This window comes from Dendronephthya gigantea, unplaced genomic scaffold (genome assembly GCF_004324835.1).
Source record: "Dendronephthya gigantea isolate DGI-Jeju-01 unplaced genomic scaffold, DenGig_1.0 000000F, whole genome shotgun sequence".
Classification (NCBI taxonomy): domain Eukaryota; kingdom Metazoa; phylum Cnidaria; class Anthozoa; order Malacalcyonacea; family Nephtheidae; genus Dendronephthya; species Dendronephthya gigantea.
The window spans coordinates 127,734-147,703 of NW_021163010.1; the positions used below are offsets into that span (position 1 = coordinate 127,734).

A 19,970-nucleotide genomic window follows, 5' to 3' on the forward strand; every position below is an offset into this window, starting at 1 on the left:
TGTTTCTTTAATACGGCGTCTAACAGTCTTCTGGTCTCAGATTATTTATGAATTTACATTTATATACAATTGTTCTAAATTATCATTATTTACTTACTTAGTTATATAAGCATCACAAATCTCGTGAATTAAAATAAGTTTGAAATAGTTGTTTATGAGTAGTTACGCAGTATGTTCCGGATATAATTTTTTTTTACATTTTCTGCTCAAAATTCTGGCAAGTAGATCTATGAATTCCAAGAGCGTCAAGATACTTGCACCAAGAAACAAGCCGACTTGGCCCCCAATATCGCCTGGAATAGAGAAGACAAAATCTGACAGCTGCGTGTGAAAAGTTTCATTAGTACACTTTACAGAAAGTCACGCGACTGGTGGGAGGTTGGCATATTTATTGTAGTTTCGTACACAATGAATTCAGTGATCACTATATCCATAAATTGGGTTACAAATAATATTTTGCAATCCGATGCTCACCGAACAGACTTTCCTCGTCATACGCAGGACGTTCTGTTATCTCTTCAACGCTCATTTCCTCAAAATAAATATCCACATCTAAAAAATTATCCCTGCATGAAACAAAAATTGTTCACATTAACAAAAATAGACTGTTCTCGGTCTTCAAATCAGAAGTCACCGAAAAACCATCTGCGCAGGGTTGTCAGAGTCACCTTAGACTAATACCAACCAGGCAATACCCTACTTACCTTAAATAATTCCTCATCACATCTTTAGGAACTTTCCTTTTTCTTGCGAGAACTTCAGAGAAGTGTTTCGCTGGCATTTGCGCATAGGAGAGTTGAGTCAAGAACTTTGTAATATGGCACGGAATTGGGCATCTGCAATTATTTGTTTCGTTACGAAACTCCTCTGAAAATTAAATTGTATAGTATGTATGATATATAACCATAACAACTTATCACAGATCACAAATTTTACAATTCATACCCATTGCAGGCCAGACACAGTTTTTAACTTGTTGAGGCAAACATGGGGGAACATTTGCTGTAAATAGAAGATCGAGTTGGCTCAATATGAATATCACAACCACTATTTGTTTAATCATTTTCGGTTGTATTACATTGGGTGGACAATGAAAATAACTGACAAAAACTCTGGTGAGTGACTTTCGCTAGAACTATACAACAACATTCACTGTCCATGTTGGCGCGCAATAAACTTTAAAACCCCGTTTACACTACATTTAATTCATCCCCACGGCTAAAATGGGTACTCAGTCGTGCTCATTTCATCCGTGCCCGCGGCCTTTCTATTGGTAGCCTGATTAGCTGTGCCAAAAAATTGCAGTGTGACTTTATAGTTCAAATGGGGTTTTAGGCTTATCTGATTGCTTAACTCCTGATACTATATATAGAGCGGTGGCCATGGAGAGGAAATCTGAAGGATGCATAATTCTAAGGCACATTGGGGCAAAATAATTACATTATTGTTATAATTATAACCATGGTATTATATACTTACTTTCCAATCCACGAAGGTCGTATGAACTACACCTGCATCTACTTATGATAAATCGTGCCCGACATAAGAGAAGACATGCAGACTTCGTATATTTGGAAAATCCACGTAATTTTAGATCTTCACAGGACGCCCTGTATGGCTTCGGCAAGTTATTTATCTGAAAGAAATGTTGCGACAAAATTTTGACTTTTGAAACAGAGAACAAAGTGCAAAAGTTTCAGGCCGGCAATGCATATATCATCCTTGCAAACTGCATGTAAATTTTATAAGCTTAAGAAAATTTTAAATAACAATGAAAAAAATGGACTTAGACTCAAGACTTCTCCGACTAATGCATGTTCCAAGAGGCTCTTCAAATCTTACGGAATATGGACAGTTGTTTTGTATGCAAGCACTAATAAGTAAAGTAACGACTAATATATAAGTTTCTGTGCATGCACTTAATTTTTAAAAATATTGGAAAGGAGTGATTGATGAAACCATTATATATTGGATCATTCTATTAAGAATTTTGCTTTTACGTTTTAGAAACTGACATGTAAAAAGTTAACGTGAATGTTGAATGATTTTTTATTCCATCTATTGTATCAGAATATACTCACGACAATTTTCTTCAGACTACAAAATGTATGCGTTCCAGGCTGGATAGCAAATCCTAACTCATTGATCATTGCTGGCTCAGCCTGATCATGAACCATTACTTTGAAACCAGCAGAATCTCGTAATGATCCGTAATATTGGTCTTGTTGGACATTTAATTGAAGTCTTAAAGCAAAGTCAACTCCCGCTCTGTTCACTTTAAGAACCCGATGACTCGTTTTTCCTGAATTAAATGTGTAACACAATCCGAATTCCGTTATAACCGCTGTAAAGTTTTCGGGACCACATCTAAATAATATAAGAAATATGATATCTCTGTTGACAACCATACTATGGACATGCAGTTAGTATTATGATATTATCTCAGTTTTTACTTTTAAGATCCATTTTCCATTTGGAAGGAATTAGGAAAATATTGATTGAGACGGCAAACAAGTAGATGATCTTTTCTAAATCGATTAAGAACTGACACGACCAGTCAATAATCCGCCTAATCCTTGTATGACCAAACTAAAGTTAATAAAATCAAATGTAAAAAATACTTTACTTTTCTGATCTCCATCGACACTTCTTGATCATGTGATCTATCCTATGTCCGTGAGTTTTGACAAATTCAGCAAAATTAAAAGTCTGATCAAAATCCCATTTCGAATCAACTACATCAATGTCCGTGTCGATATCTTCCACGGTATCATTGCCATCATCTTTCAAGAGAAGTGATCTTTTATATTGATTAAAGTTTGGTATTGGTGATCTTGCAAATAATACATCATCCTGTCTGTCAATGTGCTTTTGCGGAGCCAGGATAGACATTATCTGCAATTGAGTTGTGTGCAATTCACAAATCAGTAATTGGATATTTTACCTAATTTAGCAATATAAGGCGGTAGAGAAAGAAGGATATCGCAAGACAGCGCGGGACATGCCGATGCAAAGCAAGTAAAGTACGTAATGTAATATACCCGATATAAACATTAAAGAATGAACGGTTGGTATATTTTGGATAAGGTATATATGATGTTTTGAATGACATAGGAAAAATTTAACTGAGTTATGTTGGAAGAGTGAAACAAGGATGGTGGAGAGAGATCACAGGAAGTTCATTAATGACTTCAGAGTAAGATATATAAACATAGAAAGACAACAGATTTGATGGATATGGAGCAATAAATTTCAATTGATTTTTAACTACAAAATTAGAAATAGTGTCACATTGTACTAACCTTTTCCCCAACAGTTCCATTAATGAGGTAGAATGGAAATAAATTAAAGTTACAAATTGTAACGGCTGGAAATATAATTTCCTCAACAAACTCAACATGTACATTAGTTGATACGGGTCGTTCAAAGTATTTTCTTATACTACGTTCACTATGAACACAGACCATTACTAAGGCGGCAATAAGAATAATCAACCATAAAATACGTCGAATCTTAGCACTGCCACGTTCAAAAACTTGATGAAAGCCATGAAGTGATAAAGTCTGAAGAAAATTATGCCATAAAAATACCGTATCCTCAGCTTCTATGTCTTGTTTATGAACAGGACTCTCTGTCATCTAATCTTTGCATTTAGTTATTTCATCCAACCAAAGTCTTCCGTATTTCTTCCAAGGAATTAAGGGTAGTCTCTTTATAGTGAATATTATCCTCGTTTTTTTAAGTTCACTGAGTTGATACTACATTGGTCATTGAAGTAGAACAAGATATTTGTATCGCGTGTTTTGGACATGTCTTATACATTATTATTTACATCAGTTAAGAAAACCTGCAAAGTTTACTTGTTGGAAGAAGTCAAGCGTGCGACATGCTAGGAATCTATGTGGGAACATTTAGGATGATTTAGCCATTCGCTCATGCCTTCATTGCCAGCAATCACTGATATTAACTGATACATGCTACATAGCCAGTATAAGTTATAATTTACCCAGTGATAACATTCACTGTAACCATGCACAGTGTTTTTGCTGACAGACTATACAGTCAAATTCAGTACAGACTACAGATCCGCAATGAAGATTAGGTATTAATTGTTACCTAAAAAAAGGAAGGTGGAAGGTGAATTGATCAGTACAAGAAGGATAAACAATATCAAACATGATTCACACAATGATTTTCTATTTCATAGGAGACTAAGATCTTCAGAAATGTAGACTATTTGTGGGGCTCTAATATTTGCATTGAAACTAAGATTTCCCGCAGGGCGGGTCTATCACTGGGCTCTAAAACTTTAGTATTCAAATCAAATGTGTCTGTTGAAATAAAACACCGAGTTCAAAACATTGTCACAGTTTAGTGATTCCGGCAGTCTTTGAATAGAAGCCTGTAATTCCTGACATGAGTCACAAGACGACCTGAAATACTATTTCTATCAAACATAATCCCAATGTATCAAGCTTCAAGACGTGCTTTAACAAAATGTAAAGCATTCTTTGACAAGCACTATCTTTTAGCAAACATTGGAGTCTATGGTGGGCTATATTGTTTGGGTGATATAACATGTCAGACGATATCTAATGCAAATACAGAATTAACTCATGACTGGCAAAGAACCAAACGTATGACTATAATCGGATGTACAATATTACCCATAATGAACACCTATTTTTATCGGACCTTGGACAAAATAATTATTGGCAGTTCATCTCGAGTGGTGTTCCTTAAATTAGTAATCGACACATTCGCTTGGACACCAGTGTGTTATACTGCATTTATAGGAGGTAAGATACAGTCGACTAATAACTGTTAACTATATTGAATGATATATAGAAGGCGTCTTGCCAACAAAAGGCGTCTTGCCAACAAAATTATACTAATAACGATAACATACAGTGATACAGTCAATGTACTTTACTGCTTGATGTAAATTAGCGACAATTATGAACTGATCTCATACTAATATTACTATATATACTGGATAGACTATACCCACTTGAAACAAGTCTTCGATTACCAGTTTTTATCTTGCTTCCTCATGTTGACAACAAACGTTCTAACACAGAAAGTCTCTCCCTTTTGATCGGTGTGTTTTCTAACTTTCTTTTAACTGTCTTTCATCCCGAAATCTCTTGTCGCCAATCAAGTTGCACCTTGTCGTTTGTCTGACCTCAAACGGGATGGGAATTATTTTTTTAGCTATTACACGATTGGAAGGCAAAGATTGGTTACAAGTCAAAGAAGAATTAAAGATCAAATTTATCCCAGTTTTTAAGGTATTACCTAGCTATAGTGGTAATTAAACAAATACTCGTATTTTGCATTTGAATAATACGAACTTGACAACAAAACAAAGGTTAACGATAACTCATTCCTAAAGGTGATTATTTATCTTAGGATGTTAACGTTGTTGAATAATGTACAATAAACCATAGTTATGAATAAACCCCAAGAAGCTTTAGTTATTACCAGATTTACGCCCCGAAACAACTTTTGAAATGACGTGAGGAGGTTCTTTTTTTCAGAGTAGTCTCCTTATCTGGCCTCTTGCGCAGGTAAAAACAAGTTAAAATTTTATTGCTAAATCAAATGCAGGGTTTTCTTTATTTCATGAACTCTGTCAGAAAAGCTTTGGTGTTTTTAACAGGCAGTAAACTTTGCATTTGTCCATCCACGGTTTCGAATGGCGTACATTTCAATCATTGGCTTTTGTTGGGTTAATATACTTTCATATCTTAAACATAAGGTCAGTATATTATTATATTCGCAACCAGGAAGGCTCGCCACTTTATTTGGTTACATAAAACTGATCAAAACGTTCTTAATTAACGTGATTTAAGGCGCTGTTACACTATGCAATTTTCCTTACGACTTACGACCTATAAGTACCATGTAACGTAATACCTTGCCAGGATAACTGAGTGTGGTAATATCTTGACTCAATATTTTCTTTCATTTTCCACTTTCAGCAAATTACCAAACCGGAAAGAAAAGATTTAGAGTAATTTTTTTATTCTTAGTTTCCTATCACATCATTACTCTTATAATATTTTATCAATATACAATAAAATATTATTGTCAATTATTCTTTCTTTTACGACTAATATTTATATTACAATTATATATTTATTTTTAGGCATTGCACAAACATCAGTTTTAAATCATAGTTTTATTCTTAAATTTTCCGCCTCCTCTTCTAAAGCTTCTACCTTCTCCTTCAACAACATCTTTATATAAAAAATAGATCTTCAGGTAGAGTTGTTTTAATATTTTCTTTTTTACATGCATGGTTTACTGAAATGATTGTGTTATTGAAAACATCGACAATTACAAACAATATAACAATACCTTAGCAGATGATATATTAAGATCTTCAGAAATGTCGACTATTTGTGGGCTCTATTTGTATTGAAACTAAGATTTCCTGCAGGGCGGGTCTATTACTGGGCTCTAAAATCTTTAGTATTCAAATCAAATGTGTCTGTTGAAATAAAACACCGAGTTAAAAACATTGTCTGATTGTCACAGTTTAGTGATTCCGGCAGTCTTTGAATAGAAACCTGTCATTCCTGACATGAGTCACACTATTTCTATCAAATATAATCTCAATGTATCAAGCTTCAAGACGTGCTTTAACAAAATGTAAAGCATTCTTTGACAAGCACTATCTTTTAGCAAACATTGGAGTCTATGGTGGGCTATATTGTTTGGGTGATATAACATGTCAGACGATATCAAATACAGAATTAACTCATGACTGGCAAAGAACCAAACGTATGACTATAATCGGATGTACAATATTACCCATAATGAACACCTATTTTTTTCGGACCTTGGACAAAATAATTATTGGCAGTTCATCTCGAGTGGTGTTCCTTAAATTAGTAATCGACACATTCGCCTGGGCACCAGTGTGTTATACTGCATTTATAGGAGGTAAGATACAGTCGACTAATAACTGTTAACTATATTGAATGAACATCATGCACTTAGATCAGAAAGCGTCTTGAAATGCCAACAAAATGATATCATAACATATAATACAGTCAATGTACTTTCCTGCCTAATGTAAATTAGCGTATTTAGCGACATAATTATGAACTGATCTCATACTGATATACTACACTGGATAGACCCACTTGAAACAAGTCTTCGATTACCAGTTTTTATCTTGCTTCCTCGTGTTGACAACAAACGTTCTAACTTCTAACACAAAAAGTCTCTAACTCCTTTTAACTGTCTTTCATCCCGAAATCTCTTGTCGCCAATCAAGTTGCACCTTGTCGTTTGTCTGACCTCAAACGGGATGGGAATTATTTTTTTAGCTATTACACGATTGGAAGGCAAAGATTGGTTACAAGTCAAAGAAGAATTAAAGATCAAATTTATCCCAGTTTTTAAGGTATTACCTAGCTATAGTGGTAATTAAACAAATACTCGTATTTTGCATTTGAATAATACGAACTTGACAACAAAACAAAGGTTAACGATAACTCATTCCTAAAGGTGATTATTTATCTTAGGATGTTAACTATGGAAAGCCATTACTGCCAAAAGTCGATTAAGTTTTGGAAACTAGTTCAAATACAGATTAAAGGATCATAACGACGAAACGACATGGTTCAAATTCTCGCTAGCGAGTTTCACCAATATCTCGCTAGCGAGTTCTAAAAAATTAATTTCTCGCTAGCGAGTTTCACAAAAATCTCGCTAGCGAGTTTCAGAAAAATCTCGCTAGCGAGTTTTACAAATTCTCGCTAGCGAGTTTTACAAATTCTCGCTAGCGAGTTTTACAAATTCTCGCTAGCGAGTTTATCACAATTCTCGCTAGCGAGTTTCACAAGGTTAAGCCTCATTTCTTGGTAGGGAGTTTATCAAAATTCGTTTACGTTATATTTTAAAATTCGTCGAATTTTGACTTTGTCTCTCGGAGCTTCCTTTTAATGTATCATGGCGTCCGACAGGGAAGAACTGGAAGCTTTTTTTCGAGATTTTAGCGATTTGATGGAACATTTGGATAGCGTTACAGATAACTTATTGACCGAGCATTTGGAAAGAAGGTTGGAAAATTTTATCACTGTATTAAATGGCATTATTTGTGCCTGCGAAAATGATGAAAATGAGCAGCATCCGCAATCTGCTCATGTAGTTAATTTATTGAAAATGTTCTACGATTTTGCCTATTCAAAGTGGGAGATGGTAAAGGAACGAATTTCATCAGTAGAGTCAGCGTTACCGAATTCAAGCTATTGTTTACCTATAGAAAAAACATCTGGCCGTCCTAAATTCGTGATTACATCTCAGCAGCTCGAACATCTTCGTGAAACAGGCATGACCTGGAGCAAAATTGCACGGTGTCTTAATGTAAGCGAAAGAACACTTTCCTACATTCGTCCAAAGTATGCATTGGCAAAGGCGGTGTCATAGAGTTCAAACAATTTTTCTTCATCAGGTAGTGGATATCTGCCTGAAACGCATCGTGGCAAACGCAAAATGTTTGCGCATGAATTGACTGTTGGTACAAACTCCCAAAGATTGTCATTGTCCACCGATACGAATATAATACTAGGTGGCGGACAAAATCCAAGCGGAGGCTCTTCATCTGCACCAGTCACGAATTGTAGGATGTGGTTGAGAGAAGTTGATCCTCTTCTGCCACTTGCAGTTGCTTGTACATACTTGAGGAATGCCTGATAGACAATGTTCTCGTCCGTGCGGGCATTTGAGCCTCGCTCCAGAGAACTTGGGCGAAAGAATATGAAGGAGCATCCGTCTTGATAAATGCTTTGCTTCCGATGGGTGAAGAAGAAACAAAAATGTTGGCAGAGCTTTTCCAATTTGATGGAGACCAAGTTTAGCGAAACCACAGCGGAGGTTTTCCAAACAAGTTGAAGGCTTTTCTGCGGTGAAAAGGTCTTGAAGGTCATTTGGGGACAAGAATCTTGGTACTGCGCCATTTTGAAGAATACTCAGCGCCATGATGAGCCCAACTGTAGTGTATTCATTAGCCAGGTGCTCTTTTAAGCCATCATCGAAATACCTACTCTTAATTTCTTGCAAACAGAGGCGGAAAAACTCTCGTCGTGGCCCACCCATGTCAGCGGCAACTTCTCCATAGAAACACACTTCAAGCGTTAGTCTTGGATTCATTAATGGCTCAATCTCTTCCATTGCACTAGCTAGGACATTCTGGCGATTAACCAATATGTAATTAGTATCGCCTTCCAAGCAATCGCTAGGATCTTGAATGTCCAGTTGGCGACCTGTAACGATGAACTGCTGGAGAACTCTGAGTATTTCTATAGGATCTTCAATCTTCCTCTTTTTGCAATAATCAATGCACTTTTTTGCAACTTCATCTATAGTAGAGGATTCATCAACACATATCACTTCAACTATTGGGCTACTTGGTGTAGGCACAGACAATGCAGCACTTTCGCTAACTTCTTCAAATGCAGCAGCATCATGCAAGCTCAAGCATTCTCTGCTAGAAGGTGTTCCCATTTCTTCCAATTCAGCCTCTGGTTTAGGGTGTGAAGCTATCACTTCCACCTCATTTGGAATTTCTTAGAAGCAAAAAAGTTATTACTCAAATATAAACTATTTTACATTTACATAATAAATCGTAGAGTATTCTAACCAAAATTAAACAACATTCTACCTGATATTACGCTTGATGATTCTGGTTCAACAGCAGGGGCGTCATCACCCCATGATGAATGCATGGCATATTCCTAGAGAAATATTTTACAATCAATTACAGCATATTAGAAGAACAATGCATACTTAACAAAGAATTTATTGCGCCAAAAGGCAATGCAAACATCACAGGTTCTCTTGATCATGCATACATGAATGCATGACGTCCTCAAAGGCTAAAATTACCTCAAACTCTTGATCATCAAGTCTATCTCTCTTTAAATCAGGCTCCGAATCGTCCAGGCTCAGTTGAATAATTTGTGTGGCAGGACGGACATATATGGGTTTATCTTTAAAAATCTTTTGGACAATGTACCCAGTCAATGCTTGACCTGGAGCTAGAGTAGGTGGAACCAGTTTAAAATGAACTGGCATCAGAATTTCAATATCCACTTCGATCAGTTTAGAAGGAAATAAGCTCTTGATAAAGGATAGCAATGTGTGGTTATCCCATTCTTTTTGAAACTGTACACCAACACCAGACAATATATGCTTGTTTTCCATCAGCCAAACTCTTGTTCCTTGGCGTGGTACTTTGTCATCAAGTGGACCACTGAGTAAAACAACATCTTTTAAGAACGGGCCTACAATGGGTTTATCCTTTTTTTTCCCAGAATTTCTTCGGCGACCAAAGTTATGGGCTAGTTGAAAGCGTGGAGTTCCAACAGCTGAACTAGAACTGTTCCCTGCCCCTTCTCTTGTTGAATTATTGTTACTGCTTGTTGCTCTCTTGTCCCAAACAATTGAGAGACTTCATTGGAGACACTATGGCCACCTACAGCACACATGTGAAGATCATATATATTATATACAGTTAACAGGTAGGAAAGGCAAAAGAGAAGGAAAATCCAACATAAACACTGCTGCAAAATTACTGATGAAAATCACTGTTATGTAACGAATTATTACTGTTGTTGCGATGGAAGTGTTGATAAAATATTGCATTAATTCATTACCCATAAAGTTGATCAAAACATTCGTTGAAAAAATTGAACCAATTTCTTTTAGATGCAAATTGACCGATGGCTTTTTGTTTCTGCAACTGATCGACCAATTAGGAACAAGCATGCCAGTTAACAGGAAGTTGAGCAACTTTTTAAGCAAATGTATTGATCAACGTTATGTAATGAATTGATGCAATATTCATTAACACTTTCATTGCAACAACAGTAATGCCATGCTTGGAGTTCATTTTTACAAATTGTACATATATTTATGATTAATATTATTTATGATTTATGATTATGGTGCTAGTGTTTGATATAAAATATATAATAATAATAATAATAATAATATAATAATAATAATAATAATAATAATAATAATAATAATAATAATAATAATAATAATAATAATAATAATAATAATAGTAATAATAATAATAATAATAATAATAATAATAATAATAATAATAATAATAATAATAATAATAATAATAATAATAATAATAATAATATAATAATAAAATAATAATAATAATAATAATAATAATAAATGAAAACTTTATTGATATTTTTTTTATGATAGAAATTACAAAGGTAAACCTCTCTTTGACAGGTAGTTTACTAGTGTCTACTTGAATTGGTTACATGTTGTATTTACAGATTAAATGTATTAGTATGATATAAGTTGTGGGTTATTCCATTCTTTGTTACGTTTACAGAATATATAATAGGAAGACCTTATACAAATGTTCATAATTTTTCTAACAAGATATTTTCTGCATTGACTATCAACTTCTAGATCTTTCAGCATATCCATGAAACCTAATGCTGGTTTAGAAAACACACCTAATGTACTAATAGACATATTAACGAATATTACTTTTTCATACATTTTACGCTGCTCATTAATTAATGCTTGATATTTTTGTTCCTTACATCTAAATAATTTTTTTAATAATAATAATTTAGGTTTGCCTTACTCGGTTTACTTCGCTTCCGGATACGTTTCCTCCAGTTCTGCCTGGGACTGCGCTTTCGTTTCCGTTTGTTGATATGGAACTAGCTGAGTTACCTCTAAGTTGTTGACTTAAATGGTCGATGTTATCTAGAATTTGTCGCACGATTGGATTCATTACTACAAGCAAATATAAATATTGATGAACGCGAGGTGAGTTCACTGCCCGAGGTTGTCACATTCAGCAAAATGGCGGCAAAAGACGTGCGCCCACACTGTATTGGGCAGTGGCCGCCATCGGTGATGAGCGCCATTTAGTGTAGATGAAATGGACAGTGGTGAAATTCTCAAACTCGCCAGCGAGAAATAATTATTGGTTAAACTCGCTAGCGAGAATTGTGATAAACTCGCTAGCGAGAATTTGTAAAACTCGCTAGCGAGAATTTGTAAAACTCGCTAGCGAGAATTTGTAAAACTCGCTAGCGAGATTTTTCTGAAACTCGCTAGCGAGATTTTTGTGAAACTCGCTAGCGAGAAATTAATTTTTTAGAACTCGCTAGCGAGATATTGGTGAAACTCGCTAGCGAGAATTTGAACCATGTCGTTTCGTCGTTATGATCCTTTAATCTGTATTTGAACTAGTTTCCAAAACTTAATCGACTTTTGGCAGTAATGGCTTTCCATAGTTAACGTTGTTGAATAATGTACAATAAACCATAGTTATGAATAAACCCCAAGAAGCTTTAGTTATTACCAGATTTACGCCCCGAAACAACTTTTGAAATGACGTGAGGTTCTTTTTTTCAGAGAAGTCTCTTTATCTGGCCTCTTGCGCAGGTAAAAACGAGTTAAAATTTTATTGCTAAATCAAATGCAGGGTTTTCTTTATTTCATGAACTCTGTCAGAAAAGCTTTGGTGTTTTTAACAGGCAGTAAATTTTGCATTCGTCCATTCACGGTTTCGAATGGCGTACATTTCAATCATTGGCTTTTGTTGGGTTAATATACTTTCATATCTTAAACATAAGGTCAGTATATTATTATATTCGCAACCAGGAAGGCTCGCCACTTTATTCAGTTACATAAAACTGATTAACGTGATTTAAGGCGCTGTTACACTATGCAATTTTCCTTACGACTTGCGACCTATAAGTACCATGTAACGTATACCTTGCCTGGATAACTGAGTGTGATAATGTCTTGACTTAATATTTCCTTTCATTTTCCACTTTCAGCAAATTACCAAACCGGAAAGAAAAGATTTGGAGTAATTTTTTTATTCTTAGTTTCTTATCACATCATTACTCTTATAATATTTTATCAATATACAATAAAATATTATTGTCAATTATTCTTTTTATAACGACTGATATTTATATTACAATTATTTATTTATTATTAAGCATTGCACAAACATTAGTTTTAAATCATAGTTTTATTCTTAAATTTTCCGCTTCCTCTTCTAAAGCTTCTACCTTCTCCTTCAACAACATCTTTATATAAAAAATAGATCTTCAGGTAGCGTTGTTTTAATATTTTCTATTTTACATGCATGGTTTACTGAAATGATTGTGTTATTGAAAACATCGACAATTACAAACAATATAACAATACCTTAGCAGATGATACAAGAAGTATAGCCTGCGTTCTTGATAAGTGCTCGATTTCTTTTACCAGGATTTCTGGGTCAGCTTTTGCAACTAACTGTAAATTACGACAGCCAGCGGCAAACAACTGCTTTGCACGATTCTAAAAAAGATGCGAAGACTTTAAATAGCTGAAGATGATCTGGCGAAATTAATCTCTTTTTTCAATCTTCCGTTAGTCTATTCTAAAACGTGAAATAAACTTTATTCTCGTCGTCTTAAAAATCAGAGAATATAACCTTTTTAACACCAGGTATCTGCATCAATGGTACAAGCTCTAAGGCGGCGGTGTACGAAAGTTTATCGACAATTGTTTCCAACAGAAGCTTAACATTTTGAAACTCAGGTAGCTCCTTTAACAAGATATAATTCAAAATAAATCCACAAGGAACATAAAATAAAAATTCCAGCTGAGGTCAGTAAATGTGGAAGATAAATTAGGCTTAAACTTGCTTTAAATTAAAAATACATATTTCAGCTTCGAAAAATATTTGTGCAATAAATAGCCTAGACAATTTGCTGAAAAGAAAAGGGTATGGCTGCTAATGTTATACAAGGTCAAATTTCAGGAACTTCGTAAACACCTTTTATAATTATAAGCTGCATGCATGCATAGCTAATTAAGGTTTGGACTTTAAAAATTAAAATAATTTTGTGAATGACAGATAGTTTAGTGGTTTTAAAAAAAATGATCATACGTTGGTAAAATGGACCAGGCACGATGCAAACGACGTAGATGACGTAAACAAACTTTGAATAAAGCCACGTGGTTGTTGAAATATCTCCGAGACATCCCAAATACTGCTACCATTGATGATTTTGTACAGCATTAACGTCAAATAAAATCTTTTGACAACAGCTTCATTCTACGTTGAAATTATGATATATATCGTTATTTACAACATATTCTGAAATAAAAAATACACGAAGAAGACTTAAATAAAATGATTTCAGTGTGGTTTTGCACGTTTTTTTACGCACGTTTGCACGCATGTTTACCCATGTTTTCATGATGTTCTCTTTGCCGATTTCTACCAAAACACGCAAAGTATCTACCTGCTGTAGTATATACCTTGATCGATCCAGAAAATGATATTTGCGATGCGAGACATGCCTTGGATACTCCAATAAAATCACATGCATCTTGTTCGCCTTTATCGAGCTTTTCCACCTTGTAGCAAAGAAAAATATCATCAACGCAGATATACATTCAATCTAATGCATGCAGTGATCGTGGATGTTAGCTCAACGATAAAATTCTACTACACACTATATACATAAGATCTATTATCTCCTATTTTGTCAAGCATGGTTATAACTGGGTTGTAGATATACTCGATGGTCACCTCTATAAATACACACGCGATACCACAATATTTTAACGATTTCATTACCGCCTAACCTGTTTAAAATAAGTTTGGTAATTTGGTCTAATATCTGTTATCATTTCTGGTGTAGTTACCAGATACAATAAATGTAAATCATTGGTCAACACAAGATTTCCTTGGGCACGTTTCACTTCGTCGTAGATAAAAGTACTACGATCCACGTCGACACATCCTATACAACAAAACAAATACGAAATCATCATTATATTCTTAAAAAATATTGGACATTGCGAATATTTCATGAATATTATACGATAATTTACTATGACCTTTCCTCGGAAGACCAAAAGTGATGTACATACCTTTAAATGCCGCCCTTCCAAGAGCTGTAGTTTCCAGCATTGTCACTGTCTTTCCATCTTGACTTAATTTCCACTTTCTGACAAGGTTCAGCTTTACCAGTGCATCAACATTTTCATCAACTTTTTTCACCAATATGTTGCTTCCCTGAACGTTATTCTGGACAGCAAATAACGTTCGTGCGATGATTTTATTTACATCTTCCATTGAGTTGCACACCTCGATCAATGATGAAAGAATAATATAGAAATTTAGCGTGCTGTAGAAAACTGTTGCCGGCCATATGCTTGGTATTTTCCTTTGTGATTTGAGTTTACGGGAGGAAATTGTTATGCAATAATTGTTCACCTTCAGTCCAATGAGAGACAAGACTAGAGATCGAAGCCCCTGACCGTTGGTATGCAACAAACTGCTGTGGCAAGACTCCAAAGGTGCTTTGATCAAGTTCATAACCTAAATAATATTCCTTTTTTATGATATACTTTTTCACTTTTTATACCAATTAACAGCTAGTAACAAAATATAATGTATTATTTTATCTTATTATATTATTTTGTTTGTCCAAGATGAGGTCTTGTCTGTTTTCTGTTACAAAGCAAGACAGGAAACATGGACATCATTAATCTACCATTTCCTGTAAAGAGCAACACAAGACTGTGCGTGGCCCCTCTGATAGGAATGGAATAAAACGTATGATAATTGATACAATTTCATCTATGCGTGGGTTGATAATTTTGTACTTTGTGAAATTTTGCATAAATTTTGATCAAAATAATCATAACTTTTACTATTATTCACTTCTCTATATACCATTGACGCCATGCAGTGCAGGTAGAGGCTACTGTAATATAAAGAGTATACAGCATGCAACTACGATACCTTCTGCTTATCTCTCTTGTCCAAAATCATGATACTTTCTCCTGACGTATCAATACCAGCTCTACCAGCACGACCAATCATCTGTTTATACTGACTTCTGCTAATTACATTTCTTCCGATATAAGGACTGCGTAAGATGACTCTATAAAAGACAAAGACATGCAATAACATTTTAGGACAACGTTCATCCATTAAAAATCCATCATAGAGACTCCTCTAATGAAATAATACACGAGCAGCGCAACTGCCCGTAACTCTATTCTAATCGTTTCTATTTGTAACCAAAAACTCTTTATGCACCTTTTAGCAGGCAAGTTTACCCCAGCAGCTAAGGTTGAGGTGCAGGTAAGAAGACAAAGAGTTCCTTGACTGTACGCTGCTTCAATTAACTTGCGTTCGTCCATTGTAAGTCCTCCGTGATGGTACGCGATACCATAGGGTATGACTCGACGCAAAACAGGACAAATTCCGTCTGCATTACTTTTTAATGCACGTAATAACTCGTGTTTCTCCGACACCTTGTGTTTTTTAAGTTCTCTAAAAATACAATTTTACTGTTAAAAACTAGGAGAGCACCCGCCATCTTTTCCTGAAATAAATTGCAGTATAAAATGTTCTATTTTCTTCGTACTGCATGATTCCAAAATCTCAGACATCCCGTAAATAAGATTCAAAGCCATTATGTAATACTCTACCCAGACAGAGTTCGTGCTAGAAGTTTAGCAACATTTTCACAGCTTATCTTTGTTGCACAGAAAAGCAAACACGAATATTTTGGAATTACTTCTTGGACCAGAACGCTGAGATGATCCGGATCATTTCCTGATATTGATGGCTCAGCTGACTGGAAACATAACAAAAAAGTCATATAAGTTCCAAGTCAAGAAAAAAACTTTGACTTTCTAAGACGACTCTTTTTACGGAGGTTACAGTATAATGAATCTGTAAAGAGTTCTGCGAAAATATAGACATGCAGGCAGACACACGTGCTGTAAAAAAGATTGATAATTACTTTATGATTCACTTTTCTTGAACGACGTAGCGGTATCTCTTCATGGCGACCAATTTTATCATTCTTTATTTCAAATATTTCCGTTTCAACTTTAATATATTCCTTTAGTTCAACCTGAGATAAACGACATTATTTAACATTTATGGTGTGATGATAGACAATGGAAATGCGGGAGTGTTGACAGAATACAATAGAGGCTTTTTACAATATTATAAAATTTACAAAACTAAGATTCATGAGCTCTGTCTTTCTCAGAAATGAGTGAAGAGATTACCAGAACAAGTGAAGACATTCATTGTTGATTTGTATGATTAATAAGGAATAGAAATACAAATATTTTCATAACCAATTATATTATGATTATATATATACAAATTATTATTACCAGTAAGTATTATTATTTTTATAATAGATATAAATAGTAAAACTCACAGGTCTAAAATCATTTGTGTATATATCAGCATTGAGAAACTTTTGCAAATCACCAATATTATTCAGGGTTGCACTCATACCAATGATCTGTGTATTACCTAGATACAGACAGTGACATGAAAGAGAAAATACTACACCTCAACCATGTTCACATGCAAAGGGTCTTCACAAGAGAATGGAGCAAGATTTTAAATAAAAGGAACAATTTATTGAAATGTTTCTCTTACCAGAACAAAATAAGATCTTAGCAAGACACATTTCCAATGTTGCCCCTCTATGACCACCTTCTCCCAACATATGTAGCTGAAAATGAGATCATTTTAAGACATTTTCTATTATAACTATGACTCTAGCCAGTAGCCAAATACCAAGAAAACAATATTTTGCAGTGATATGGATTGAAATAGAAAACAGGTTTTTAAAGGATGGTATTACATGTATACCTATGATATACTGTATATATATATATATATATATATATATATATATATATATATATATATATATATTCTTGGGTAACTTGCAGAACTAATTCCTTTATTTCTACAGTACCTCATCTATTACTACCAGACCAACTTCAAAAATTCTGTTCTCTTCAATTAAGCTGTTCACCAGTCCATTAGCCTTTAAAACATTAAATGAAACACAGGTGAATGTTCATCACCCTGATGCTTACATAACACGAACAATCAATAAAAATAATTGAATTTCACTGCTGCTCTCAAATACATAAACACTCTCTATTCAGGTTAAATGAAATTACCTACCTTTTCAATTGTTGCTATATACAAAGATTTCTTTTTTCTTCGTTTTCTTGGAGGGTATTTTCCTTTACTCGCGGCATATTCCTCAACTACAAAATCCAGATCAACTGCAAAAAGTGACATATCTCTCACCTTAAAAAAGAGTTAGCACTTTTACATTTAGAGTGGTGTTAAAGATAAAATAATATTTGATTGTTAAATTAATTGTCATCATCATATCAATTAGTTACCTTTTCTTGCACAATAGAAACAAAAGGGAGAATAAGAATTGCATCTTTTTGACAGCACAACAGTTCTTTCATTATCAGTATCTCAGCAACTAAAGTTTTCCCTCCACTTGTTGGGAGGGAGTAGATAAGATTCTTTCTATTTTGAACTGCTGGTAAATTCAGACAGTCATTTTGCCAGTCTAGAAAAAAGTGATCAATCTATATTCATAAAGTGATACTATACATTTAATGGATGGGATGTAAATGATGTGGTGGATATTTAACACAAACCAAGGGCAGGAATATTTATCCAGTGCTAGTATTATATATATTATATTACCACCCTTGAACCTTGCAATCTATTTTGTAATGTGACATTACGAAAGGTAATCTGGTGTTAAAGAATTGTTCACATTTGGTAAAAATGAGCGTATACTGGTAATAGCATTGGTGCATTGCATTTTTTCAGTTAATCTAGTCTTTTGGATTACTCATACCATATAATTTCTCAATTCCTTTATATTTCTTAATGAGGCTTCCCACACTTTGGGGCAAACCATAAAATTGTTCTTCCATATTCTTTATCCCATCATTATGATCAGTAGTGTCATAACTTGCATTATCAGTCTTTACTTGTTGCAGTGGGTTGCTTGAGGCATTATTTGTTCTTAGAACTTCCTTTGTATGTTCGCAGGTGACAGAAACACATTCATTTTCTTCCAATTTCAGTTGATTGTATGCATCTTGATGTGACGACCTTTCATTTTCGCGTTTTTTTTGAGAATTATATGATGAAATGATTGCACTAAGATCTAGCTCTGCTACATCTTGATCATCAAAAAAATCTGCCACAGAATTTTCACTACAATTTGAAGTAACAATACTTTGTGATGAAAAAACTACAGAATTCTCAAGACTACTTTTCTGTGTTTCTATTGGAGTACTTGATTCTGATGATGTAAAAAGTGAAGTAAATGAGTTTGATTCACATGTCTCCTCCAAACCAATCACTATATTCGTATTGTTGTCTTTATTCTCATTAACAGATAACAATGTATCATCTAAAATATCTTTCTTAATAATGCACTCTCCTAATTCAGCTTGATCTTTTGAAAGTGGTCGCTTGTTTGATCTTTTTCTTCTCACATTGAGAGTTCCTTCTGTGTTTACTTTGTCCTGGTTATGGACGCCGGTTTCTATTTGGACACCGGTTTCTATTTGGACACCAGCTCCAGAGTTTAATTGACTGATCTCTTCTCTTTTTTCAAATCTTGTTGTCCCAGAAGCGAAATGATCAAATTTTGACCTTTTTGGGTGCGGTTGAACTGTTGGCTCATTAGCTGTAACTTTGCCATCAACACGAGGATTTATATCATTTTCAGTAGAACTGCTTTTACAACTTGAAAACAGCGGTTTTCTACTTACAAATTCCCTCCTTAAGTTGGAGGTTTTTTTCATGACATAACTGTTTTATCTCTTTGTCCTTACGACCTACTTGATGCACAAATATGTGATGTGTATCCCCAAACACACATGTATTTCACGACATATTACGACGCCATATTGGATTTTTCTTAAAAGTTCAGTGGTGAGGATACGGGGGGGGGACTCAACTAGTCAACTTTTCTCACTTCTCTATCTGGAACCAGAACTGACCAGCTGTGAAAAATTGAAGATAAATGCAGTGAACTCCAGTATAAACTCAGTGTACTCGAGCATGGTCGAAT

The 19,970-nt window shown here is 34.6% G+C and overlaps 3 protein-coding genes across 7 annotated transcripts; 1 reads left to right on the top strand and 2 right to left on the bottom strand.

Moving 5' to 3' along the window:
- Positions 1-38: 38 nt before the first annotated feature.
- Positions 39-4,052, bottom strand: LOC114520655 (acid-sensing ion channel 2-like). Its single transcript, XM_028540979.1, has 8 exons — positions 3,303-4,052; positions 2,627-2,895; positions 2,082-2,367; positions 1,480-1,636; positions 946-1,002; positions 705-867; positions 475-566; positions 39-293 (listed from the first exon to the last, which is right to left on the bottom strand). Exons 1-8 carry the CDS (start codon positions 3,636-3,638, stop codon positions 163-165), a joined length of 1,491 nt encoding a protein of 496 aa, XP_028396780.1. The 5' UTR covers positions 3,639-4,052; the 3' UTR covers positions 39-162.
- Positions 4,053-4,336: 284 nt separating this feature from the next.
- On the top strand, positions 4,337-12,971 carry LOC114520714 (mpv17-like protein 2). Of its 3 annotated transcripts, none has more exons than XM_028541040.1 (5): positions 4,337-4,799; positions 5,215-5,291; positions 5,541-5,570; positions 12,543-12,641; positions 12,849-12,971. In XM_028541040.1, exons 1-5 carry the CDS (start codon positions 4,466-4,468, stop codon positions 12,882-12,884), a joined length of 576 nt encoding a protein of 191 aa, XP_028396841.1. In that variant the 5' UTR covers positions 4,337-4,465; the 3' UTR covers positions 12,885-12,971. The 3 variants fall into 3 exon arrangements, with proteins under 3 accessions (XP_028396841.1, XP_028396849.1, XP_028396859.1); XM_028541058.1 differs by lacking the exons at positions 4,337-4,799; positions 5,215-5,291; positions 5,541-5,570 and adding exons at positions 6,773-6,951; positions 7,341-7,417; positions 12,421-12,450; XM_028541048.1 differs by lacking the exons at positions 12,543-12,641; positions 12,849-12,971 and adding an exon at positions 5,985-6,108.
- LOC114520607 (helicase POLQ-like) lies at positions 6,101-19,844 on the bottom strand. 3 transcript variants are annotated; one of them, XM_028540924.1, is made up of 18 exons: positions 18,741-19,844; positions 18,265-18,443; positions 18,038-18,166; positions 17,823-17,894; positions 17,498-17,573; positions 17,271-17,368; positions 16,839-16,952; positions 16,522-16,670; positions 16,127-16,363; positions 15,827-15,968; positions 15,296-15,400; positions 14,950-15,166; positions 14,662-14,819; positions 14,332-14,430; positions 13,958-14,125; positions 13,499-13,612; positions 13,228-13,362; positions 6,101-6,242 (listed from the first exon to the last, which is right to left on the bottom strand). In XM_028540924.1, exons 1-18 carry the CDS (start codon positions 19,699-19,701, stop codon positions 6,177-6,179), a joined length of 3,219 nt encoding a protein of 1,072 aa, XP_028396725.1. In that variant the 5' UTR covers positions 19,702-19,844; the 3' UTR covers positions 6,101-6,176. The 3 variants fall into 3 exon arrangements, with proteins under 3 accessions (XP_028396725.1, XP_028396718.1, XP_028396731.1); XM_028540917.1 differs by lacking the exon at positions 6,101-6,242 and adding an exon at positions 12,887-13,106; XM_028540930.1 differs by lacking the exons at positions 6,101-6,242; positions 13,228-13,362; positions 13,499-13,612 and having other exon boundaries at positions 14,038-14,125; positions 14,316-14,430.
- Positions 19,845-19,970: the final 126 nt, after the last annotated feature.